We start from the raw sequence: 27400 nt of genomic DNA, 5'->3' as shown, positions 1-27400 counted from the left end.
AGAACAACAAAGTGGTTCCTGATGGATATTATTGGATATATTGTTGGGGAAAGTCTTGCGTCAGTAAAAGTAAAATACCACATGATATCAAACATAATATGATGCTTAACATCATATTAATATTATATTGCACATGAATGGTAATATTGCACATAGTGGTGGTATTATTTTTCTCAGTGTCTGATTAACAATTAACTTATGTACAAGCACAAATACACAAACAAAAAATGTACTCAAGTAAAAGTAAAAATACATTGAGTAATGTTACCTAGCCACTCTGATTTGATCAGAGATTATTGATTACTTGTCAAAATAAACAAAAGACAACAGGAGCATGTAAGAAAATGCCAAAAATGTATTGTACACATTTGCTGATGAAAGATGTACTAACAAAGTACTGTATATGTACTTTGTTACATCCAACCACTAATTACACATCATTTTCTCAAAGTTTGGAAAAAATGTCTGTTTCTTCTATGCAGCGCTTTATGGTATTATTGATTACATCTGTGCCATGGTAACAAGACAAACAGATACTGACTTAATCCAGTAGAGACAGAAGTTGACTCAGAAACTTGCCGCACCTGCACTGCATGTATTCCTAGTTTGAGCTCTGAACAGATATTGACCTTGACATTTATTATGTCTTATATCTCTTACCATATCTGCAATTAGGTCATTCTCACAATTTTTTGCTGTTGTTGCACATTGACCCGACACTTCCGCTCCAGGAAAGTGACATCCCAATATCCCAAAACAAAAGTGGGCCATTTTTTCGGTAAACATGCGGTGCCCTAGGCAAGGTGTAATCACAATGTCATCCTCAAGTGGCCCATGTGGAAAATTATGAAAATGGCCCAAGTAACACAACACAGATTTGGGGCAACTTTGGTTGACATGCAGTTCTACTACAGCTTCCTTGTGTCCCACATCTGGTAAACAGGAGTGCCATCATTCCACACAGTATTTGGGTTGAATCTGGTGCAAAACTACATTGCTGTAGAGAAAGCATGTAATGAAGACAAGCCAGTCAAAGGTGCAAAGAATTTGACTTTATTTCATATTGACCACGTTTGTATGTTTTGTTTTTTTTCTTAAGAAAACCCCTGGGATTTATTTATACAGATGATATGTACAGGTTCAGTCATTCAGTATCGTTGCATGCATTTGACTTGTTTTAAAATACAAAAAGCTTGTCGTGTACTTGAGATTGGCTTTTCTCGGCAGTGTCCAATTCAGACATGACTCACTGTTCCACTGTAATCTTTGGATGAGATTACAAAAGACGAATAATAACGTGCAACTCTGTTGTGGCACGCAAATCAGTCAGCCGGCACAGACGTGACGTAGTTAGTACAATGGATTCATCACATACATCTGTACCACTATCTGTGGAAGCTGATGTGTCAGTTTGACTCCACCTTGCAGACATTTATGCAACATAACGTTTTAAGTGTGCTGTAAAGGGAGTGGCACGTTAAAAAAAAGCAAACTGAAAAAGCAATCCTGTACATTGTCAAACTTGCTTCTGCAAAACCTACGAACAAGAACAGGACTGGGCAGTTAATGAGGTAAAACACCATGGTCAGATGACCCGCACGTGTTACAATGACCAGCATACTGTGTGATTTCCACAGTATTTTTGCAGAGCAAACCTGTTAAAGGATCGGTTCATATTTTTTCACGACAGCCTTAAAACATTTCAAAATGTGTATGGGGAGAAACATCAGTCTCTACTGTCATTGCTCTAGTTCATTCTGGCCCTGAGGAAATGTCTTTGTGATAGGATTCCAACATTGATCATGGGGAGTAAAACAAACAGTCCTAGTTTTGTGTAAAAGAGTCAGAAGAATTAAAAATCTATTTGGCATCTTACAGTCTTTTGGCACCAAATTCCATATTTTTGTTGGTATCCCTCCACCAATGAAATGCTGTACTGTGAGAGAATATATCACCCTAAAACAACCCCATAAAGCAGATTAGCAATGAACCGATCAGACTCGTGAGTACCTCATACTTCAGAAACCACTGCTGCAAGGAGTTCCTCAAAAGCGGAGGGATGAGTGTGAGTGTGAGTGTGTGTGTGTGTGTGTGAGACTTGGCATTTTGCAAGAATTCACGAATCTTGATGATTGATGACCAGCCTGATTTTGGAGACTGATATCTGTAAGTGGGTGCACTATGGTGCATATCAAAATAAATATCTGGATGTGGTTATTTTAAATGTGGTTTCATAAGGGAACTGTTAGCGGGGGTATGTTCTCTGCCATTCTAGTTGAGTTCTTTTTTCAAATGCTCGCATGATTTATAATATGGACATTTGTCTCGGCATGTGTCTATCCTTTAAAGAGCTGCTTGTATGTATGTTCAGGACCATAGAAGATGACCTGTCTGCAGAAACAGAGAAAAGGACCATGTTGTTTCCAGAGGCAACTGTTTTTTGAGTGATAGCATGCAGCTCAACACAAATGTAATTTACTGAACACACTGAAAACAAAAAAGGTGCCACATGTCACTTAGTGCCAACTTGTGCATATTTTACACTCGAGGCCTGATAATTAGCAGCACATGCATGGGTTTCATAAATGTGGGTAAATCTGCTCAAGAAGGAGATTGACTCCTTTTGTCAGTAGAGGAGTTTGCCTTTATGTTTTCTTTCCTCTGTGGATCTTGTTCGATGTCACAAATGCACAAAAAACGAAGGTGCTCTCTCACCTCGCTGTTTGCCAAATTAGGGTGATCACTGTGTCCATCACTGCCGATTAAAACTCCTGGCTACTGCAGAGTCATTGGACCCGAGAATGAATGTCGATTGTTTCGATTCCCATTGCAGACAAAAGCCGGATGTTAGTGGGTGTTAGTAGTTTTTTTGGACCAGAGGAAAAGGGGCTTGACACTCCTCCAGTTCAGCAGCCAATCAGAGCTGCTGCTTCTGTTAAACAAAATCTGAAACATCCTATTCACTTGTATGTGAAAAAAGAAGCACAGATAGAGTCAGAAACCTCAAATCATGGGCTGAAAAGAGAGAAATTACAGACGAATTTAATAAACAAATGAAAAAAATGAACATATCTTGACTTTAAGGCACAATGTTTGATGTTTTTAGATGTTGCACTGCTAATTGACACAATGACATGAAAACCAATTTGTTACATCTTTACAAGACATTGAGTCATAATGCTGCCTGTAGCTGAATTAGCAAAGCCTGTGACTTCATTGATATTCAACTAATGTCACATCAATACAGCTCATAAAATCCTCAGCCTCTGTTCAAAGACAGTGTCCTCTATGGTCATGCGGGAAATGTGTTGTCCTGTGTAAAGATGCCAAATGTCGGAAGATGTGATGGTTAATTCTGAAACAGATAGTGCCACGGGAAATTTTAGACTCGCATGCCAACAACCTGACAAGAAGACAGGTGTTGCCCTGCAGCCAAAACGTACAATGCTGTTTTAGATAACTTGGAAATTGATGTCTGTAAAGCCGCAAGCTTTACATGTCTGTAAAGCTTGCGGCAGAATCGAGCCTAGAAAGAAAATGTGTCAGGGCTCAGAAACACAAAGCAAGAAAATATAAATATAAAATAAGTGAATAAATACATAAATAATTTCCCTGAAATAATAATGAACTGTAGTTGAAACCACAAACAGCAGGGCGGCTGGGCTGTGAGAAAAGACCATGTCATGTGCGGGAGAATTGCAGGAGTGATCCTCACAGGGGCCTGTCACTCAGAACCCTCCACTCATAAACACACACAGTTCAAACATGTTATAAATGAGGTGAGGAAAAGTAATAAAAATCTGCTTTATATATAACATGGCAAACCCATGATCTGAACTGAATGAGAAGCAATAACTGGGATGAAAGTATAAAACCGTTAGAAAAGTTTAGGATATCATTTTTCAAATATGGAAACCTTGCATGTACACTGCAAAAAATGCTACAAAACAGGAGCTTCATGCTTTTGGCAACAGTCAAACATGTTCTCACAGTGGTCAAATGTGACTTCCCCGGGTGCATGCAGGTTTGTATTAAGAAAAAAAAACTTCGGCAGAGTTGTGCATGATCTGTAAATATGTCAAAAACCACACCCGTGTTCAAAACGGGCCAACTGTAGTTCCCTTCAGAAGGGGCAAGCCTTGCATTCTCCCTCGATAAGCAGAGGGGATGCAATTGCTAAAATGCAATACTTGGCAAATATGAATCAGGCTTGGCTACTGAACAGGAGGTGCAGTAGTGGACCTGATGCAAACTGTATAAAACAGAACTCTTGGAAAATTCCAAATTGAATTTTCACGAGAATAAAATCAAGTACTACGCAGAAACTCAAGAGTGTGAGAGCCACTCGAGGTCAGGCAGTGGTTTGGGGTTACGAAGCTAGCTAACGCTTAGGTCTCCGTGGTGAAAAAGTGAGTCATATGTCCGTCATCTCCTCACTGCCGACGTGTCCAACAGCTGCATGGAAAAACGTTGTTAGCACTGGCACTTACGGGCTCGATAATACTGAGCGTGTTGAGAGGGGTGTAAAGGTCTGTCTACAGACCTCCTGTCTTGTCTGTCCCTTCTCAGAAAGCCCAAAATTGTGCAGCTCAGAAAACACACATTGCAAGTCCACACACAGACAGGATGACCCCATTAACTATAGAGCAGGAGACAAATAAAGATGTGATGGACAGGAAGTGGGCGGCGGCTGACATCATTTGAGGAGACGAGAGGTATTTCCCATCTCCTGTTTCAGTCAGGCAGAAAATCCACCGGGTCCTCACCCTGTGGGGCTCTCTGGTCCCTGGAGATAGGGTGTGGGTTCGGGCTGGGGGCAGGAGTTGGCTGGATGGCTGCAGGTTGGATGCATCAGGCTCGTGTCAAACGGCCGACAGTTGTGAGGGCTTCAGTGCGGGCAGATCCAGCAGAGCCTGGACGGTCACGCCCACCTTCACCAGGCCACGCTCTTCTAGGATGTGATGGGGCAGGCACAGCTTGTCCTGAGATCGCACAGAGATGTCACAGCAAAAGAAATTAAAAACAGGTCGAGTTCAGGCAGCTTCTCCTCTCCGTCATTATAGGGTTGGTAATCATGGAAAAGCTAGTAAGAGCAGGGCACACTTTGAAAATATGCAGCCGATACATCCCCCCCTTCCGTGGGTAACTGCTTTATAGTGAGAATTTGAATAATTTGTAATTGGAGATTTTTTCCAAAAAACAATGATGATACATTTTCTTCTTAACCCCATTAACCCCTTAACACCCTCAGTGGGAGCTCAGCTAAATGAAGAACTTATCATAACTAATCCTCAAACAAGCATTAATGAACAGAAATAAGGTGTAAAGCTGTGCATCATATTACCTGTGTAACACCGAGCTTCTTACAGGCATCCAAGAAGTTCTCCACATTCCTACGGCATTTAGCCATGCTTAGCTTTGGCTGGAAGCCAGAATATATCAATCATGTTGGCAAGTAAAAGCAGAACAACAAGCAACATATTATTAAGCAATATAAGTAACTGCCATTTTACAAGTATATTTATAACTGAAAATTAAGTTTGAATGTGCCTACCACTGCGGGTGACGGCACATGGATGCTGGCAACAGACCGAGGACAAATATGATTGGCTAAATGGCAGAGGACGACTCCATCCATCAGAGCGGCTCCAACATCATCTGGGAGCAACACCTTGAGTCTGTACTCGATGTTCTGCAAACACATAATACAAATCATGAGATAGATGACACAGTGTAGAGGTTCTGGGTTCAAATCCAGATGCCTGTTTTGCACAGTCCAAAAACATGCCAGTTAGATTGTTTGGCTGGATTGGCTCCATCTGCCCCGTAGCCTCAAGCAGAGGCAGTACAGTTCTTAATTTTAATTAAGAATATAATCAAAGAATAATCAAACATTTCACACAGCAGGTGTTGCCAGATAGATTCCAAAGAATACATGTCGGTGTTTGACATCCTAATCTAGGAATGCGTCCCCTTCTCACTCAGGAGGCAGCGCAGGTTCTGGCTCTTGTCATCTCACACCTAGACTACTGCAACTCCCTCTTGGCTGGTCTGCCTGCTAGTGCCATCCGACCTCTGCAGCTCATCCAGAATGCAGCAGCTTGACTGGTCTTTAACCTACCTACGTTCACTCACACTACGTCGCTCCTCCGCTCCCTTCACTGGTTACCAGTGGCTGCCCGCATCCTTTTCAAAACACTAGTAGTGGCGTACCGTGCTGCGAACGGATCAGGTCCAGTCTGCATCCAGGACATGGTCAAACCTTACACCCCAGCCCGTCCACTGCCAATCGGCTTGCTGCCCCCTCACTGCGAGCTAACCACTCTACAAAATCACGACTGTTTGCTGTGCTGTCTCCTAAATGGTGGAACGAGCTCCCCAATGACATCAGGACAGCAGAAAGTCTACACCTCTTCTTATGCTTAGAAAATAAAATGATTTAGTCAACACATATATATAATATATTAATAATATTTTTTTGTTGTATTTTTAGTATGTGTCAGATTTCAGCTAGGGCCAGCGCGCCACATGGGCCCACCCCTGTATCCGCGCCTGACGTGTCAGCTATGGTGATACATAATATGACTCAACTTTATCAGGACATCATGTGAAGTTGTGGTGACACATTTGAATTCCTAAATGAGAACATTACCGACAACACATGTTCTCTGGACACCTGATTTTGCCTCCGCCGATTTACTGAAAGCTATAAACACTGAGACAAAAGCAGGATCCGACAGGCTTTGGCATTTGAGTGACTCATTGCCTTGTAAAAAAAATGCATAAGGAACAAACAAGCCGTGGGGCCTCTGACCTGGCGCAAGAGTCCAATCTGCTCCATTTCCTCTCTCAAGTGCTCCATCTTCCTCCTCATAGTGAAGCTGGGGTCTGTGGAGCTGTACTCTTGCCGATTTCCTCTGGTGAAGGCTGAAAGAATAGATTTCTGATAGTTCACGAGAAATACACAGAAAAGACAAGCCTCCATTGTTTGATAGCTAGAGTATGACTGACTATAACAGCAGGTTCACCATCTGCTTCAGGTCGGGGCAAAAAACATGATTTGAACATGCACATTCCACCAGGAGAGTTGGACACGTAAAATGTATTCATGTGAGGCCAGAAACCAAAGCCCCAGTATCTACTGACATCCAATGAAAACATCTGGATATCGTTTCTGTTCACTAGAAAAAGGGTGGCACAGTTTTGAAACAAAGATGAAAGAGATTATCCTAGCTCCTCATAACTGGGATGGTTAACGTTACCATGGTTAATTCAACACAGCCCACCCCTGATTCCTGCTTGGTGGCTATTGTAAGTGGGACCTCGTTGGCTTAAAGTGGCTATAGCTTTATTAAATGCCAACATTGTGTTGCAGATTTGGCTTATCCACCTTACTGCCAGCAATGGGAGACGAGGGCGATGGTAAATATGAAACATTTTGGCTGGTGTTGTGCTGTCACTGCCACCGCACAGAACCAGGGCGCAGTGGATGAAGATACGCAGCCGTGACTGGTGGGATAGGGTCGTCACGATGGAGTTCAGTGACACCGAATGGAGAGAAAATGTACTTTTGAGTAGGGCATCGTTTTTACTGGCTGTTTGTCACAGTTGAACCGTACATGAGACTTTCGCAGGAAACAACGATACAAGCATCAGCTGAAGCCAGGATAAGATGTATACATGCAGTATAGCAGTTACTTACGGAGTACTCAGGAGTACTCGGCTATTAAAACCAGGTTTCTCAAAAACGGGATAAGGGCTTATCCAGGATAGTGAAATTGGGATATGACGTTTACATGCTCACATAGGATATTTCAAAGACTTGATAATAAACAGGATACGAGTGCAAATGTAAACGCAGACAGTGTGCACTTTTCTAAATCGTTTTTCCTTTGAATTCCACCTGAGTACTTTTCCCACAATTCTCAATGAGCCGTTTCCTCTCTAGATGGTTTCGTTGAAATGGCAGCACATACAGATTGTTTCATTTGAATTGGCTGTTCCTTGATTTCCTGTAACTCAACTTCCTGTGCTATATGGCATTAAACCAGATTCACAGAAATGTAACTAAATATATTTAGTCAAGTACACTACTTAGGTGTAAACAAATAGGAGGTACTTGTACTTACATTATATGCAATTCACTACATTTTAAAGGGTGGTGTGGTAATTCTTACACCATCTATTTGACAGCTGAAATTTATTGTTTTTGATCAAGGTTGTATGTACAAAACTAATGAAGAGTTTATGCAATGAGATGAATTGTTATAAATCAAACTCCCTCTAACTATCTTGTACTAGTGCAACCGCAATAGGAAAAGAGAAACATTAATCCTGCTCAGGCTTGTCCTTAACAGCCAATGCACTTCTTATTAAAAAAAACAGTCAGCAGTTTCTGAGAAACCTTCCCCACTTCCATAGAAAGGATGCTGCTCCTCCCAAAAACAAAAAAAATGGTTTTGGAGATAAGGAATGACTTCATGAACCTTTGGTTAAAAATAGGTCACTGCAAATATATCAAACACATTTTCAGCTAAAAAGATACACGACTACATTTCTACTCATTGACAAATACATGAGGGGAACATTTTTAGATTTACCGATTTCTTCCATTTTAAGTAAAGAATTGGTGTGTTTAGTGCCTGTTTCGTTACTATCTTCAGAAAGGTCTCGTAAGCGGACATGGACTTTGAAGCTTGTTGTGAATTTCCTCACGTCCACCACGCGTTTGAAATATGTGTGTGTTTATCCACGGGTTCTGTGAATATCAGTGAACAGGAAACCCTCTGAGCCGTTAAAGTAAGACAATAGCAGTAAAACAAGCGGCGTAATCTCATTACCTGATCTTGGTTTTAGTCCAAACACAGTCAAAGTGGTGCTGAAGTCCGCGTTGCGCAAACCCTCCTGGAGAGAACACATTTATTAAAAATCAGATACGTGCACTGTTTAATTAACTGAAAGTTATTTTGTGATTATAAAACACACTTACATCACAGTCGTCGTTCCCGCTGTTTTTCCGAGAACTCTGACACTTGTACTGTCAGGAATGAAGATATCTAAATTTAGATTTCATAGATAAACATAATATGGGGGAGATGATCAAAGGACAACTAAAAATCAGTTGGTAGTGGAATAATACATTTGTGTGTATGTTTTTCTATTCTATCCTCGTACATTATTTCACACAGCAAGATTGAATCATATTATACCTGGCACTTTTCCAAGGATCTTGCTGCCTGAACCCTTTCACATGTTGTCTCCCGCCAGTGAATGCATCTAGTAGCTATGCAGGTTTTGTCACCTGGCTTTCGGATCATTACACCCCTGTTCATTTGTGTTGATTTTTTTGCTTGATGTTTGATTGCAAGATTGTGGAAAAAAGACTGAAAGGATTTGGTGGAGGGATGTGGTACGGGCTCCGGGAAGAGCCAGGAAATCTTTTTCACTTTCATTAACATTGCCAGAGTGACATTTCCAACATTTTCCCCATTTTCGCAGGAAATAAGTCATGGATCTTGATGAGAAAAAAATACATGCACATTAGGGAACTGATATCTACGAGTGTCTGTAATTTGGTGCAGCTTGACTGGATCTAAAGCGACTGTTGGGCCTTGGCGGTTGACACGTGCTCTACTTAGTGTTATTCTAGTTGGCCACTGTTTTGAAACGTCTGCCTTGGATACTAATCATCCCAGAGTCAGAATTTAGCCTCACACCACTAATCAGGTTTGTTCTGTTTCCATTTTACCAAACACAAATTAGGTGCTCGTACCTTTAGATAATCTTTTCTCAGGTACTTGGTCCTCCTGCGATCTTCATTCTGATTGAGGATGGGTGGGACTTCGGGCCACTTGGGCTCGGAGTCTGACTGGTCCGTCTTCAGGCTGCCGTCGAAGGAGCAGGAAGACGAGGGCTGCAAAAGCCGACAGTTAGAAATAAGAATCATTCCCCCGCATCCTCCCGAGAGAAAAATATCAAAGGAGGGTGAAGAGTATTTACCTGTCCGCTCAGCACTGATGCTCCACTGCTTCCTTCATCCAGAGAAGCACTAGAAGAAAGACACAACAGCTTTCCTTCATCTGGGTCTCAGGGGAATATACCGTATATGTCTGTACTGTGCAACAGCTTTAAGCATTTATGGAAAGAATATTGTCAAATGAGGATACTTTACAAATTAATGCCGTGAATATCTTTTCTGCCTTTAGAGTAGCATTTATCCTCCTTGGTACACTTGCAGTTTCTCAGGGAGCTTGACAGGAAGCTTGTTCCATGCACTTTGGAGAAGTCGCCGCGGTTCTCCTCTAGACGGAGACTGTCTATGTGTCTCGTGCCTATTCATGTAACACTCTGTTGTGGTTGGTCACAGTATATGCACATTTGTTTGTATGTGCACTGACATATCTTGTAATGAGCACCATTGTTAAATTTAATGCTGAACAGGTTCTGGTACAATGCATGTGATTGATAACTTACCTTCGAGCAGTCTGAGGGGGAGCCCTTGGTTTGCTGCTGGAACTTCCAGAGTGACTTAGGAACCTGCAGAAAAACAGAGATTCAGCTACAGGTGCAAAGCTTTATTAACACAATAATTAAAAATTACAATGACAACATAAAACATGATGCATTCCCTCCTGGAGTCTCACAGAGATGTGTTTCTAAATACGGCCTGCAAAAACTAAACATCTGGGATGAGTCATATTTATTGGAAACCACTCTGCACAAAGAACGGGAGTGTATTCAGGAGTTTCTGTTGACATGCCAGACTTCATCTGAGCAACAGTACTGATTTACACAACACTTTTTACAACACGATTTACAATTTGCATGAACCAGCTTGTGGTAAAAGTGCTCTAATTCCACTTAAGACGAAACATTGTTCAACAGATCAGAATACTGAGTCATGCAAGACCATAAAACCCTAATGATGCATGCATGAGAAACTTTTTTAAAAGCTGTAATACTTTAGTCGACAAAGAAAGACACCAGAGACTAATGTGAGTAATAGCATGCTCAGCCGTAGGACACACTAACTGTCCGTAAATGATAATAGAGAAAATCTCCCCCTCTACCTGTGCGCCCGGCCAGTCACTCTCCGTCGGTGAATAAGACTCTCTGCTCTACAGATTAAGGATCGCCGTCTAGAAGCCGTACATCAAATGTGCGGTAGCCGAGTCAGGGGAGAGAGCAGGGAACAAGAGATGATCAGGTGAGGACAGGAGTGAACAGAGAGAGAGAGAAAGAGAGAAGGAGAGAGTAAAGTAAAGCAGAATTTGATTTGCAGGGGGGGAAGAGGTCACGTGGGGGCTGATGGGGTGATATTTGGGGACACAGGGATAAAACGTCTATCTGGATATTGAGAAACGAGAGAATGAACCCACAGACACGGGAGGGGATGAGAGCGGCATGTTACACGATGAGGAGAAGGAGAGAGCATCGAAAGAAACATGGATTTAAGCAGTGCAGTGGATGAAAAGCTTAACTAATGTGCAGTGTTTTCGTATCAGGTGATGGAAGAAGGAGCGAGAGCCACGCACCTATTCTGCTGCTCCTGCTGCAAAAGCTGAACAGCGATCTTCCTCAGATCCAGCACCTCCTTCAGCTCATCGTCCTCTTCCTCAACGAGCTGCTCCTTGTCAGAACTGCAATGACGTCAACGTTAAGTTAAAGGTGTTGCCATCACAGAGGGTGCACACAACCTGCCAGCAAAATACAGCAATCTGGCCCAAGTTCACTGGACTTCTGCGAAATCATGAGTCAGGCAAGTTAAGGGAACTGATGATTATGTGCAATTTTGTGCTGATCTGATTAAAAATCTGATTAATCCACATCTGGTTTCATAAGGGGACTGTACGGACTCTCCTGAGTCACATGTTAGTTTGCATTGCATGTTATGGTACAAGATTTGTTTTCGACAAAACAAGTGTGGTGATTAAATAATGAACTCACCCTGACTCCTCTTTCGAGCTGTCTTTATCTTTGCTTTGTTGAGACATGTGAAGAACTTTCTCCAGTTCCTGAAACACACACAGTCACACCATATTAATAACCACAAATTGATTTGATCTTTCTCAGAGAAAGAGGGTTAGGGTTAAGGGTAGATTCTTCATATTTGACATTTGTCATTATCCTTTTCCCAAATGCTGGCAAAATCCATTTTCCACATGTGAGTGAGTGCATGATGGATAGTTTCCTACCTTTATACACGACATATGACCCTGCTGCCCTTCACACTCTGAAAGAGCAGGATCCTCGTCGTGGTTGGGATCTATAAAGTCATAGAGATCCTGATCTGATAGAGGGAGGAAGCATCCGCGTTGATCAAATAAACATTTCAGGCACTTCATTCAACAACCCCGTGTCTCTGCTATCTCTCTCAAAGGCAATGTGTGATACTTATTTGGGGTAACCTTTGCAAGAGTCCATTTTGGAGAGGAGCGAGAGGGCGTCGGCACGGGCTGTCTCTGAAACCTGGGAGTGCAGGCTGACGGTGTCGTCGTCGGAAGGCTGCGGGAGATGAAAAGAATGAGGATTGAACTCAATGCGCAAATGTTTGCACATGATTTTTATTTTAAACTACTCTTTATCTCTATATCACCTGATTCCACTTCTACATAAGCTGTTTCCATTTCCTGCCATCAGTTTGAATTTCAGAATTATAGCCCACTTCATACCTCTGAAATTGACGAAGAGGATTTAGAGATTTTAGACTAGATTAAGTCTCTGCAGTTATTCTACACATAATATATGTTTGCTTCTTGTGCAGTACTTTGGCTCAGCAGCAGGGGGAGACTAGCTGTGTCTGGCACAGAGGTCGATTCCTCCACATACACACGGCTCATCATTCTAAACCCAGTTATTCCCCATCTGTCCACCAGTCGGCCTCAAGGAGCTTCCTTCTCATCCATCCTTTTCATGAACATGTTTTTTCTTCTCTGGTGTTGACTGCGAGGCTTAATTTTGGTTTTGAATAAAGACACCCCATTGCCACAGACCCCACTGGTAAAGCAGTAAAACTCACTGGTAATGCATTGGCATTGCAGTGACAAGTAAATGTTGTGTGCTTGAACGCTGACCTCTGTTGTCGACAGCCTCTTGTCACCGTTGTCGCTCCCAATTCCAGAGTCAGGCCCGTGGTTCTTACTGGGGTAAATATCTTCTATGCTGGAAATATACAAAACAAACAGCTCACTGAGTTTTCTGTGCATCGCAGTGCATGAGAAAAATCTTATTTGCATATGCACTTGATAAGATGTCATTTGATTGCATAATATAATGAAAACACATAAATGAATTAATATACAACAACACAACTGAAGGAAAGATTTATTTAGTTATTATTTAGCTCAGTTGAGCAGAAAACCTCTGCATGCCTGATTGTTTTTCATACATGAACTTTTATCAGAGAAATCAGTGAAGACGTAGAAAAATGTCCTCTCTCTCAATGTAAAAAAAAAATTCCTGGTAATCCGTCCAGTTTTGTTTTGTGAAATCTTGCCAGCAGACGAACAAACAGGCGCCAATGAAACAATGCAATACTTGTGTCCGTACCTATCTGTGAGTGGCTGTGGAAGGCAACGCTTGCCGAGGGAGGGGAGGTCCAGGGTGTCTGGTTTCTTATCCATCCGACACGCTTGGATGTTCAGGTACTTGAATATGTGCACTTTGCCCTTGAGACAAATCTGAAACACAAGCGTACACAAAGAGATTTACACTGACAAATAAATTCATCTTTCCACTAGATGGTGCAATTGTACCAGGCTTATTAGAACGTGAGGGACACAAAAATCCTGTCAACTCGACCACATTTACAGGAAACCCAGAAAACCCCACTTGTGCTGCATATTCAACACCACATGCACGAACACCATAAAGTGACTGCACGTACTTGTGCGGGTGGAGACTGCATAGGATTGTTGTCGAGGATGATGTGCTGCAGCTGCCTGAGTTTCCTGTAGGCCGGAGGAATCTCTGTGATCTTATTGCAGGAGAAATCAAGTCGGATGAGGGGCAGGTCAGCCAGCTCTGCAAAGACAGATAAGGCGATAGTTTTATAAAGATGTGATGCACTGCTTCCAACACAGCATTTGTTTTGTTATGAGATAGATCTAGTCCACATAATGCAACCCCCTATGCTTTGTCCCTGCGGTTGGTAAAGCTCCCAAAACACTAGAACCCACAGTTCCCACAATGCAAACAATAACATCTGTACATCACATTCCTGGTTTTAACCTCTCCTTACCTGGTAAATGCCCACATCTCTTTTTCCCGAAATGTTATTAATGCAGATTTTGAGTCTCAGAGCACCATCTTCCACTTAAAAGGTGCAATCGTGTCAAACTGTTTTTGAATTCGCTCAAATTCAAATACATGCCAAATGAGAAGAAGTATCTGCGACTGCATCTGTGGCCCTGTTCAGACCAGGTATCAACATCCGATCACAAGAGGTCAGCGTTAAGTTTGTCTCTTCACACCAGGAAATAGAGTTCCTCCTGAATGCGACCACTTGTTATCCGATCCCGCTTCCCTGCGCAACATGCAAATAAACACGACTGTCATTTGTGTTTCCTAAACTCAAAATATGTTGTTTGAGTTTACAGAGGTGTCCGATGACAATGTGCGTGTTTCGTGTCGTAATGTTGTGTCACAAATCAAAGTATGGATACTGAAACGCGTAGAGATATGTTTGAACTATAGCAGGTCGGGGGGTCGTATGCTTCATACGTGGCCAAGGACACAGCGAAAAGATCTCTTTTTTTCTCTCTTTCAAGATCTCAGGACACATTTAAGTGTATTTAGACCTGTACTTAGCGCTGAGCACTTGTGATCAGATCACTCAGGACGGATGTTAATATCGGGTGTGAACAGGGTCTATGTCTTTGTCACACAGAGGTCAAGCTTGGTAAATTCACTTGAGCAACAAAGGTGCACACAGCCATGGGCCCCCAGCTAATACTTTAGCTTTGTAACTTGGCTGCATGGTTTATTGTGTAACCATGGATAATTATGTAACTGTGGCTTTAATCTGTTGTACTTTTCTTTTATTACAGCACGACATGCCAATCTGCAAATGTGGAGAATGTATCTCTTGGCAGTGAGGAATTATAAGCCTTAAAAATAAAATGTGATGATCAAAGACTGACCCTCAGGCAGCATGTGAAGACAGTTCTTCCTGATGTTGAGTTCTCGTAAGGCGTGAAGCCTCCCCACCTGAGCTGGCAGAACCTGGATCTCATTGCAGCTCACGTCCTGCAAGGGGAGACAAAGAGTAGGAAAAGGGATTGCCCTGGCTGCACAACACACACACACACACACACACACACACACACACACACACACACACACACACACACACACACACACACACACACACACACACACACACACACACACACACACACACACACACACACACACACACACACACACACACACACACACACACACACACACACATACAAGTCTATACACACGCTCACTCACCAATTCCATCAACTCTTTGGCCTTGCCGATCTCCTCTGGGATGGACACGAGCTTGTTGTTGCTCACAAGCAGAACTTTGAGGGGGAGGCTGAACAGGTATTTCGGCAAAACGGACAGGAGATTTCGACTGCGGAGCAAGACAAAACATCCACTTGCTTTAAAACTGCACTCAGAAGCATGTAACAGCGAGTATCTGGTGTCTGGGAGTTGAGTTTCAGCAAAAGGGGAAATGCTTCTCTTACATGAAAGCATTTTCACCCTGTTGCTGCACTGAAAGGGGAACAAGCGGCTCTTCACAGACACAAAACTAAGCACACACCACTGATCCCAATAGTGTTAGCAATGACTCACCTGATGTCAAGATAAGTCAGAATCTGCAGATTGATGATCGCCTCTGGGATGCACTTGATGCAGTTGTGGTAGAGGTTGAGCGACTCCAGGGGGGCGAACAGACACACTTCTGGAGGGATTTCTGTGAGACGATTCTTGGACAAATCTGCAGGGTGGAGAGACAGACGCAGATAAAATGTGTGTACCTTGAACGAACAAAAGACATGAACCTTACAAGATCTGGACATTGTGCATTGTTCTTCCTTCAGACATTAGTAGCCATGGGCATGCCTGATCAATACGTTTCTGGGACAGAGCAGAGGGTGTGCCTCTTCATCGAACACCGGTCGAACATTACACCAGAATCTTGGGCCTGGATGTTTTATTACTGGCGATGATAGCCCACTCTTTCCATTATCGATCTCACTGGAGTGGCACAGCGATGCATCTAGATTTCTATGAATGGGTGGAAAGTGATCACGTCAATTGCTACTTCTTGAAAGATCCGCTGAAAGCAATAGAAGAAAGAAAAAGAAAAACTGTTTTCAAAGATGATGGAAATATTGTCTATCGCACCATTTACAAAAATATTTTAAATAATATATTTCATCTTTCTGAGCTTGATCATTCTAACTCATTTTAATGGTCTATATAAAACTATAAAGAAGTGAAGTATGTATTTTTACACCTTAATCACCATCTTAGTTTAGCATGTTAACAAGTTAAAATGTTTTAATTTGCACTAAAATACAGAATAATTGAGGCATTGAAGGTATAGAAAAGTACAGTTTTTGCATCTAATTCAAATTACTGTGCTCTGTTTTACTGCTAAAGCCAATGTGCTGCAAAATCAATGCCCAACAGGTAAGAGTGGGTACTTCTATTTTGCAACAAGTATACGAATGTAGTCCCTGTTCAAGAGAATCAAAACGAGCATTGCCTCAAATCTGCATGCTGCTCCTATGATCAAATATTTACATACTGGCACTCTTGCCCGAGAACGTCAAAGCAAAGAAGCACTCAAGCAGATACTAATGGTGAAGATTGATTCTCAGCTGCCCGCCCTAATTTCTCCCCCATTCATATAAATCTTAAAGTACTTTACAATTTTATCATAAAACATCTCTAAGACATCTGAGATCTTGAAGTCTAGAGGCTTGCAGCCCCTCGTCCGCTGTTTTAAGGCTGTGATGTTCCCACTTCCAGATATGAATTAGATTGAGTCAGATGGAACAAACAGAATATTGCTGTTTTTTGCTATTTTTACAGCCAAACGAGAGGCGAGACTACAAATGTAATATATTCCCAAAGGGTTATACTGAAGAAAAAAAGAGCAGATCAATAAAATCCGATACCTGGACTTTTATTATGGGCACATGGTGAGAAGACATAAAGCTCACTGTGTGTTCGCAGTGAAATGGAAGGGCTGCTCCGAAACGTGAGACATGCATGAAGAAAATCATAATATATATATATATATATACATGATGCACCACGTGCGTGCTCATTCTAGTGGTCTACACATCCTGCATGTCTGCATGAGTCTGAGCTGAGGCCCATTATCCCTCAAGGTTGCTGAATCACTCACACAGCGGAAGACATGCACACACGTACTGTACATGTGCAGGAAATCCACACTACACCCTCTGTGTTGGTCCTCCGATAAATACAACCTGACACAAATATTAAACAGTGCGAATGAAGATACATGGGAGCTACTATAAGGTGCGAAGAAGACTGCTGTACATCTTACAGAATTCACCTCCAGACACGTATTGATTCAGCTGCTTCTAATTGGTGTGTGTGCATGTGTGTGTGTGTGCGTGTGTGTGTCTATCTCTGGGTGACACAGTAATTAGAGGCCGACCTGTGAGGAGTTGCTGGATCCAGTTGCTGGAGTTAATGGTGGATCCAGTATGGCGGATTCTGTATCGTGCTGGCTGATTGTGATAATAAAGGCAGATCCTTTATCGTGTTGGCATCAGATACTGGTGGTGGACCACGACCGAGGTGGCAGCTGATGATGGATCCTAATGGCGGCAGTGGACAATGACTGTGGACTATAGTGGCATCCGATATTGATGGTGGATCATGATCTTGCTGGCTGCTGACCATAGACTATGATTGCAGCAGGACTGCTCGATACATAGTATTTCTCCTCAGACACTTGACCATTAATGACATTAATCCACCAATTCACTGACCTTCAGTTATACTTCAAAATGTGTACCCTTATCAATGCTGCTAAAACCTTTATCTTGATGTTCTCCTTTACACTTGACATCCATTGCACTTCTGTCCGTCCTGGGAGAGGGATCCCTCACATGTGGCTCTCTCTGAGGTTTCTACGTTCTTTTTACCCTGTTAAAAGGGTTTTTAAGTAGTTTTTCCTTACTCTTGTTGAGGGTTAAGGGCAGAGGATGTCACACCATGTTAAAGCCCTATGAGACAAATTGTGATTTGTGAATATGGGCTATTCAAATAAAATTTGATTGATTGATTGATTGATTGATTGCTCAGCATAGACAAACACAGTGAGCTTTCAATTATTCTGTCCCACCTAACACAGGCGCTGCTCCGTCCCCGCTGGAAGAGGACACACTACTGCAAACTCTATCCCCTTAATGAATGCAATTACATCTCACTACCACCCTTTATCAAATAACTAAGCTGCAGCTTATGGGCTTTTGACTGAAAGTAAACACCCTCTGACCATCTGTTCAGACATCACTGTTTACTGTGGATGGATAAAGCATTTACAAAATGTGATATCAGTATTTTAGCATTATATCATCATAACAGTATAACAACATGTAATCTTCACTCTCTGAAGTTACAAGGTGTTTTGAGTACAGCCCAACTAAAATTGCTGGCTGATGCTGATATTAAATAGTATCGATATATTTGCCAATATATATATATATATATATATATTAAAACTCTGAGCTATAATGACATATTAATGTATGCTGTTTTGACAACTGTATTTCTTTTCTGTTATGTAGTGATATATGTTGGGACCCCCTCAAAAACGAGATGGCACATCTCAAAGCATTTATCCTAATACATAAATATGAAATATGAATTTTCTGGGGGCTGATGCAAATACCGATATTCGTGAGTAACGAATTCCAATATCAATACATCGGCCGATATATATAATAACTGGAAATGATTGTTAGGATGTCGTTATCAGACCGTTAGGACAAATAGATGTTATTGAGGGCTTGATATTTTACAGTTTAAATATTAACCTTATTATAAATTACTACAAATAAAAAGAAAACACAAATGTTTTTTTAAATAATATTTAAAAAATCATTTATTTTTTACTTAGAATCTAAACATAAGTGCATATATTTTAAGCATTTATATACTGTAGAATAAAAGTTTTCATAGCCATAAACACCAATACCAATACCAACATGAAAGGCTCATATCTGCATTGAAAAGAGCAAAACTACATGTGTCTGTGCATTTCATTTAATTCATTTCTAACAAGCTTTAAATGACCAACAATAGACCCGACAGGCCTCACTCTGCAGCTGTGGTCTGAGCTCTGACAGCAGCCAGTAAGCAGAAGTGAGACACAGACCATGACACAGTCAGCAGCACAAAGGAAGAGAGGTCGAGGGGTTAAGGGAAACAGAAATTACCACAAGGGTACAGACCAAAGCGGGGGTCATAACGTGTACTTGTTTTCCATTAAGAGTAATTTCTGCTTCTCCCTGAGGCTCGGCCGTTGATGCTGTGACCCAGCTGTACATGGGCGACTCCCCCACCTCCCTCCCTACAGCCCCTACAACTGGGGATACTTCTGCAGCAGTTGAATCATGTGGGTCGATTGGAGATGGGGGGGGGTCTGTGCGAGCCTATCCATCTCCACCCTTGTCTCCCTCCTCCAACCCATGCAGACCGTGCACCATCTGCAGCCCACAGTGGGTCTCTTATCCACCTGCTGGTCGGGGAGAGCTCCCGCAGGACACGGCTTTGACGGGCAGACGAGCACTTCAGGCTCCACTCTGCTTCACTGCACCCTCACGCCAGATCAGCAATCTAATAATTTTTGTGGGTAGTGCAGATCATGTCCGGCGATGTCTTCCCATGACACAGCAAACTCTACACTCACACCCTGCTGGAGTGCTGGAGCAAATAAAAGAATACACTCCCTCTCCACTGAGAGCTGCTGCAGAGGGATTTGGAAACAGGAAATATATCTGTTGATGACTACAATAAAACATTCAAAGTGTCCATCAGCTTCATACAACAGGACATAAATATCATTTACAAAACATCCCGGTATCAAGAGCAAAGACTGCAGGAAAACAGACACAGAACTACTTCAATCCCAAAGCTCTTTTCTGTTGCAATTGCCAATGTTGTTAAATAATTAATAAACAGACAGAATACAACCAAAACATGATTAATTGGGTTAATTATCATGTCGGGCAGCAGATGAGGCCACAGTTTCTGGACGGCAGGTTTCGGGTGTGGTCTGCAGCTCTGCAGGGGGTTAGGAGCATGGCAGGTACCTCCTGCGGGGATTAAAGCTATAAGTGCTTCTGCTATCAATCTGCTCTTGATACCTGAATGTGATTCCTCATCAGGTTTTGAGGAGCCATTTCAAGAAATATACTACAATACTAAATATATTTAGTCGCTGACCCTAATAATTGCTGACTGAATGAAATTGAATCATAAATTTGATCCATATTCTGCAATGGAAGCAAAGAAGCATTTAGATTGACAGTACCTGGCCTGCAATATAGCGACCTGTGAACTCCGCCTCTTGCCTAATGTCAGCTGGGGTTGGGTCCAGCTCCGTGTTCCCTCAAAGGATAAGTGGTATAATGGATCAATTAGTAATAGTAGTTGTTAATCCATAACAAAAATAAGCACAAATTGCAGCCTATGATCGCAGCCCGAAAACTGATCCCAAAAAACATATATATAATTCAAAATGACTTGTTTTTTTCAATATCATTTTCTGGTCTAAATCATTCACAAGCTATTTTCAGTTCTAGCTCCTAAAATACCACAAGTTTCTGACCTGAGCGTCTCCGGATCGCTCTCTTCATTTCTTCAGAAGCTGAAGTTATATGGGGGCTCAGCGAGCTTGTCAGATATTTCCTAATAAAAGATCAGTATCATATTTACAAACTCGCGGGTTGCCACTGAAGGGAATAATCTCCAGTTAATGAGAAACTCTTTCACATCCTGGAAACAGACAGAGGAGCATTGATTAAAATCTCTAATTACAAAGGAACAAAAAAAAACATTATTTTTATACGTAAAGTGTTTAACGTCATAAGATCTCCAGTCGATAAATGCCATTCTCTGTCATAATTTCATTCTCAGTTTACTTTTACTGACTAAATATTTAACAGCAGCATCATTAGTGACATAAGGCATTGTGCTCTCACTGGCAGGTATGCATATGTCTTGCCCAGACACGCAGCGGCACATGAGAAGGAGCCCGGAGGGAGCAAACACCAGTCTGGACCTTTTTTTTCAGGCTACACTTTAACTGCTGAATACTACTAGTAATGAAAATCTGCCATTTTCTCAATGTACGCATTCTGTGTGTTTTGTAGTTTGTATTCCATGCAGACAAAATCTACCAGTTCTTTTGAGTCCCCTCCAAGCCGCATCTGCTATTCTCCAGAGACCGTGCAGGGATATTTGATTTGATACAGTGAACCATATTTAAGTAGCTACTGTAAGTGCATTGTTGTGTTTTCAACCATCAGGGCTCTGGATGCCTTTCAAATGAGTCAGCCTGCAATGTTCTTGTACTTGAGTGACATTGACACTTTTTACACTGGTTGATCATTAAACCCAAGAATGCCACTTTGGCACTTTGTGTCCTTGTGGAGTCTTGAAGAAACAAACTTTTAAAGAATGTAACAACGGAGAGGCAATCTTACAATGTGAGATGTACTATGTGCTTCACACAATCAAATGAAATGGGCATTTTTCATTTTGCCACCTGTTTCGACCAGCTCCGGTGGAACCAGTATAGAAGTATGGACCTGGTACACATGGAATGTTGCAGCTTTTCAGTTTGTTCTTGGCCGTCAAAACCCCAACACATGCACCCTCAGTTAGAAACAAACATCACACTTCTTTATTTTTTCTCTGACCTCACATTCTTTCCCTGTGAAATAGTATTTGGCTGTTAAATATGACACCAAACCCTTCAAAGTGCAAGAAGGTGAAAGATTTGTAGTTTGATGACATCTTCAAAAAGGGAAAATAAACTATAACCTCAATCTCATGCACTTAAGAACCTGTTAAGAAGCTATTCTTAAGTACCCTGTAAATAAATCCTTATGTTCTTTCAGAAAAAAGTGTTTGGTTAAGAAAATTATTTGTATTAGCTATACCACACAAACTTTCTAATGTGTGTGTGTGTGTGTGTGTGTGTGTGTGTGTGTGTGTGTGTGTGTGTGTGTGTGTGTGTGTGTGTGTGTGTGTGTGTGTGTGTGTGTGTGTGTGTGTGTGTGTGTGTGTGTGTGTACGTCCCTAGGGGCACAGTAATGGCAGGCAGGGGCACGCATGAACCTGAACATCTGCCCCAGGTTGATGCTGCTGGCCCCCAGCCTCTCTCCAAGGTCAGGGCAGCGGCTCGGAGCTCCTGCACTTTCCCATGGGAAAACAAACCAACTGGAGCCAAACTGTCAGTAGCACACTGCAAACAGACACCCTAGTGTGAGCTGGCCTGTCTGCTCTCTGTCTGCTTCTCCTCCGTCAGATGGAGACCACTCAGTTTGACCTAGTTCTACGTCATTTCTAAAACCAGCAATGTGATGGATCGAAAATAAAATAAAACTCAAACATGCTTGTGGTTAAATGTGCATTCCGGCTCTAGATAGAGGAAATAAAGTGCAATGAGACAAACAACTGAAAACGGTTTCAGAGGAATCAGTCAGTTCTTCTTTTTCAGCAACTTTGTCTGGGGCTGTGGAATCGTTAAACTTCTACTACTGACCTCTGCTGTTGTCCACAAGCCGTAACAATGCAGCCTAACGCACTCTAATGAATGGTAGCTCAACCAAAATGACAGGATGAGTGTAAGAGATACTGAAGCAAGGTTACAGAGGCCCAAACAGGGTCAAATGTTGACCTTCATTCTTTTTTGGCATAAAAAGCAAACATTAGTGCCTCTTGAGTGAAAACAATTTTGGAGCTAAAACCACAAGTCTGAACCACTTTTGTGTCAAAAGCTGTTGCAGTGATACAAGGATCCTATAAAATGGATTGCAAACATACAATGAGAAGACTTAGGTCTTTCAAAGAGCTATATGAAGATTACATGAAGATTGAGTCCAGCACAGTCCAAAACACACCTAAAGCATCACCATCAAGGCCAAAGCGTCCCACAGGTGAGACGGTGTATTTAACAGCAACAGGAAATCGCATATACCAATTCCCTTAAATTCAATCAGGCTACACCAAATTGCACACACTCAAATATCAGTTCCCTAAATGATTTTATTGCATCAAGCTCCATGAATTATTCTCTGGGGCAAAAAAAGAAATGATGTGTTTTTTTAAATAAAGACAAAAAAAATGTTAAAGAATGTTGTGGATCCGCCCCCTGATCCAGATCCGAGTTCTTCCCTGACCTATACCACATCCTTCCACCTAGTTTCCTTGGAGGTAGTAATTATGAAGCATGCAGACTGTCAACAGACTGTATCTTTATCTACTAAATGACCACAGGCCATCTCTCGTAGGGGGTCAACTTGAGAGATGGGGAAAAGTAATCAGGCGGCTGCACCTACTGAGTTCAATACCAACTGATTTCAAGACTTTCAAATACCAAACAAGTCAATTGTCAGGGAACAGCTTGTCTTTTATTCCGTTCCAGAGGTGTCAGTGATCTGTGAGCGTCTCAGTGATGAAACAGAACTGTGAAAGGCTGCATGCAGCGTTGTGCAGCTGTTTCTTTTCACAGCAGAGATAGCGCGTGTGAAAATGCTGCTGCGTGGTGTGGATCGCTCTTTGCACGTTTGAAAGTGAGAATTCCTCTCGCACACCCTTTATCCGAGGCATAGCAATGAAGATTGGGGGGGGGGGTGAAAATACTGCAGCATTCAAAGTGACTTGATTAGTGACAGAAACATGTGCTCCCTCGCTCATATCTCATTTGATCACTATCACGTGCAGCCGTGATTGTAGCAGTTATTTCAGAATCCCATATGCAACGATCTCAAATCAATTTGGACCATCTTGTTGTAGATGGAGGCAAGCTGATGAATTATACAGTATATCATAACAAGTGTGTGAATTCAGCAGTTCATAAATGTCCTGTTGCATCTGTCACCCCCAGAGCCAATATATTCAGAGCTATAAGCTTATCGCAACCTATATTTAAAGTGACACCATTACATCACATCAATTCACCACGCTCAACTCAAACAGTGGTTCATGTCGGGTTTGGGATCCATTGCGAGCACTGAATGGATGTCACGGTCTTTTTGCACAACTATGACTGACACTGAAAATCAACTATCTGATCCACTAAATATTTAAACTTTATGTTCAAATCTCTCAGTTGTCCAGGAGGGAAGGGGTTTTCTCCGAGCTATACCAAAATGTTTGAATTGAAATCCCCTGTGGATGAGGCTCGCCAACTAACCAGCGGCTTGCCAGAGTAACACCATATGGTAAGTGGACACCTTAGAGGAGGAGACAGTGATTCTGAGAGAGAGCATCTGCTGGAAGTCTGCGATAATGACTGAGGAGGTCCCACTGATGGTTAATGAAAATGACTACTCACTCGATTTACCTACAATATAAAGATATCTATTTCTCTAACACTTCCACAAAATCCCAAAAGATGGTTTATCTTTGGTATTTTGGGGTATGAAAGTGGAAAAAAGCCTTTTCTACATGCTCACTACAAATTAGTATGTATGGTTCGACACAGCCTTCAGAAAACGTGAGTCTAATACTGACCTACTGACTGACCGGGCTATTGGAGCAGCAGGATTGATGGGTCATTATTCCAATCACCTCCTGCGGAAACTCAAAAATCAGATTATAAATTCCTATCAGCCATCACATGAAACCATAACCAGCGTCAGTGTCTTCCTCCTCTCTGACAGAAGATATTGCACCCAGGCAGGCAGGCAGGCAGGAGGAGGCGAGGCTGCAAGTACCCTGCATCTTTTGTCTGCTTTTGGCGAAAACGAAAGGATCGCATGTGCGTGCATCAAATGCTCACTACGACTCGTATTCAGAGAGCGTGCATTTGTACACCTGGCCCCTCGGCTCATCCACATTCTGCCCCTGGTGCCGAAATCAACCTGCAGCTCGGCGTGCGAACCGCTGCACAGCGCGTGACTTGGGTGCGCCTGCCGTCTCATTCATGTGTCTCAGGGGGTGGTGGGGTTGGGGGGGGGCAGCCACTGAAAAGCTACTGGCTTCCACCAAAACAAGCGCACAATAGCAGCTGAGCCCCTTTAGTGCGGTGAAGAAGGTGTGACATATGAGGCTAGAGTGGACAGCGTAATTACAAGCAGGATGTGCGTGTGCGTGTGCAGAGGCCACCTCAGTAGTCGGAATATCCCTTTAATGATTGTCACCTACACACGCTGATGCGCCCCTGTCCAGAATAAAGCAGACACAACCATGCACAATGCGTAAAGCCAGCGCGTGAAGCCAGCAGCGCGTTCTGACTCTGGGTCCGTCTCTCATCGCAGCGACCCACCTGCTTGTGTTGTATCCGACAGATCGTAGCTCATGCCCGGGTACTCCCTCAGCTTCCTGCCGCTCAGGTTCAGTATCCCCGAGCACACGGCATCATCCAGAGTCCGGTCCAGGCTGCGGGCCGTGTGGTGCTGCTGCTGCTGCTGCTGGTGCTGCTGGGGGTGGTGCTGCTGAGACTGGCTGGTGCCCGGGCTCCAGCTAGGACCGCCGGAGTGCTGGGAGCTCTGCAGAGCCGCGGCAGCTCCCACACCTCCCTGACTAGACGCCATTTTCGTAAAAAAGAAATTACTCTTACAATAATAACAGCGCACAGCGGCAGTCTCTCCGCCCATGCGCACACTGGCCAGGGCGCATTCACCGGGACGAACGCTAGGGGATGGGCTTCTGAGGTGGTGATGATGCTGCTGGTGGTGATGATGATGATGATGGGGATGATGATGGTGAACAGGGTTTGGTGGCCATTTTAGGCTTTTAGCCTTTCTCCACCTGCTAATACCTACATCCCAGGAGGGCCCCTTCATAAAAAGCACACATATAATTTAGTCTCTAATGGGTGGAGGCCGGAGGCTGGCTACTGACAGTGATTTATCGCTATGATAAAAACTGTATAAGACACTGGTAATTTTAAGTGTCCCCGGTGCCACATAATGCATCGGATAGTAATATGCCAGATTCAAAAATACATCAACCATATAACAATAATTCACTGGGTGTCGATTATTTAAAAATAAAAAGAATACAGGTCAAATAGAACTGTGTAGATAGGAAAAATGAAAATAGAATGAAATACAATGATGGTGGGGCTGTATAAAATATCTTAGTTTGAAGCACTTTGTTGGCACAAAATGTCAACCTGGTTTTATGGGATAGCAACTTGCAGAAGTAAAATGAATCTCCTTAGATGATGTGACAACTTCTAGAGCAGCTTTCTTTTGAGTGAGAAATGTATGGGTCCTAAAGGGGCATTTTTATTTCTACCCAATTTAACACCAGAGGGATAGTAAAGTTGACCAGATGTCTCTTTGGTCGGCCCAAGCACCACTCTACTGCCCCACAGGTCCTCTGGTCGGCCCAGATACATCCAGTCAGCCCAGGTACTGCAGTTGTCCCTCTAGTTAGCCAAAGCATCCCATATGGGCCAGACCCTATGTCCCATAACTGTCCCTCTGTTGACCCAATTCCCTATCTGATAAGCCCTGCAGGGAAACATACTTTGAAATATATATACATATATATCAAATACCATTTTAATGCTTGTATTCATACCATACCTGCTTCTATACTTATTACAGTCTAGATATGCATATATGTAAACATCTTGTTCAATGTCTCTTTCCACATAATGCACAAATACAGTATCCTCGTGCAATCACCCTGTGTATCTGCACATTACTCAAGTACTTTTTCAAATTTTTCACTTATCTCTGTATCTTTTATGTTCATTCATTTCATTTCATTTATTTGTTTATTTGACAGGGACAATGCTCATCAATCAACAGCAAAATGACTGCAAATGAGACAGAGTTAGCTCAACAGGCAAATTTTCATCTGTTGTCCCTGGCCAGTTTTGAACATGGCAACCTAAAATTAAAATAAATTACTTGTTAGTCAACACATACAAGCTATAGATACAGACTAACGTTCAGACAGGTACAATGCCTAACAATAAGTAACCACACAACATATGAGACGAAGCACAGCAAGTAAAAACCAACAAGAGACAAACTGCAGGCAGGCAGCAAAAGTCAATGGGCAGTCAGTACAGTCTAATGTTCCCATATCTGATTATCAAGAAGCCTTTTCTTCAACTGACCAGTGAAAGAACGATGAGTACTTGCTTCTCTTATCGGAATTGGCAACAGATTCCATTCTT

At 42.4% G+C, this 27400-nt stretch overlaps 1 protein-coding gene across 2 annotated transcripts; it reads right to left on the bottom strand.

Moving 5' to 3' along the window:
• Positions 1–1037: 1037 nt before the first annotated feature.
• On the bottom strand, positions 1038–25881 carry lrch2 (leucine-rich repeats and calponin homology (CH) domain containing 2). 2 transcript variants are annotated; one of them, XM_035179391.2, is made up of 21 exons: positions 25529–25873; positions 15832–15976; positions 15481–15607; positions 15141–15246; positions 13886–14022; positions 13549–13679; positions 13074–13161; positions 12408–12504; positions 12195–12289; positions 11947–12014; positions 11535–11639; positions 11070–11138; positions 10474–10536; positions 10000–10048; positions 9773–9913; positions 8990–9037; positions 8841–8904; positions 6815–6927; positions 5555–5692; positions 5345–5422; positions 1038–4982 (listed from the first exon to the last, which is right to left on the bottom strand). In XM_035179391.2, exons 1-21 carry the CDS (start codon positions 25857–25859, stop codon positions 4863–4865), a joined length of 2313 nt encoding a protein of 770 aa, XP_035035282.1. In that variant the 5' UTR covers positions 25860–25873; the 3' UTR covers positions 1038–4862. The 2 variants fall into 2 exon arrangements, with proteins under 2 accessions (XP_035035282.1, XP_035035283.1); XM_035179392.2 differs by lacking the exon at positions 11070–11138 and having other exon boundaries at positions 25529–25881.
• Between the last annotated feature and the right edge of the window lie 1519 nt (positions 25882–27400).

Source organism: Hippoglossus stenolepis, chromosome 15 (genome assembly GCF_022539355.2).
Source record: "Hippoglossus stenolepis isolate QCI-W04-F060 chromosome 15, HSTE1.2, whole genome shotgun sequence".
NCBI classification, from domain to species: Eukaryota; Metazoa; Chordata; class Actinopteri; order Pleuronectiformes; family Pleuronectidae; genus Hippoglossus; species Hippoglossus stenolepis.
Note: the sequence above shows the minus strand (reverse complement) of the source record. Positions and strands in the feature narration are given on the sequence as shown.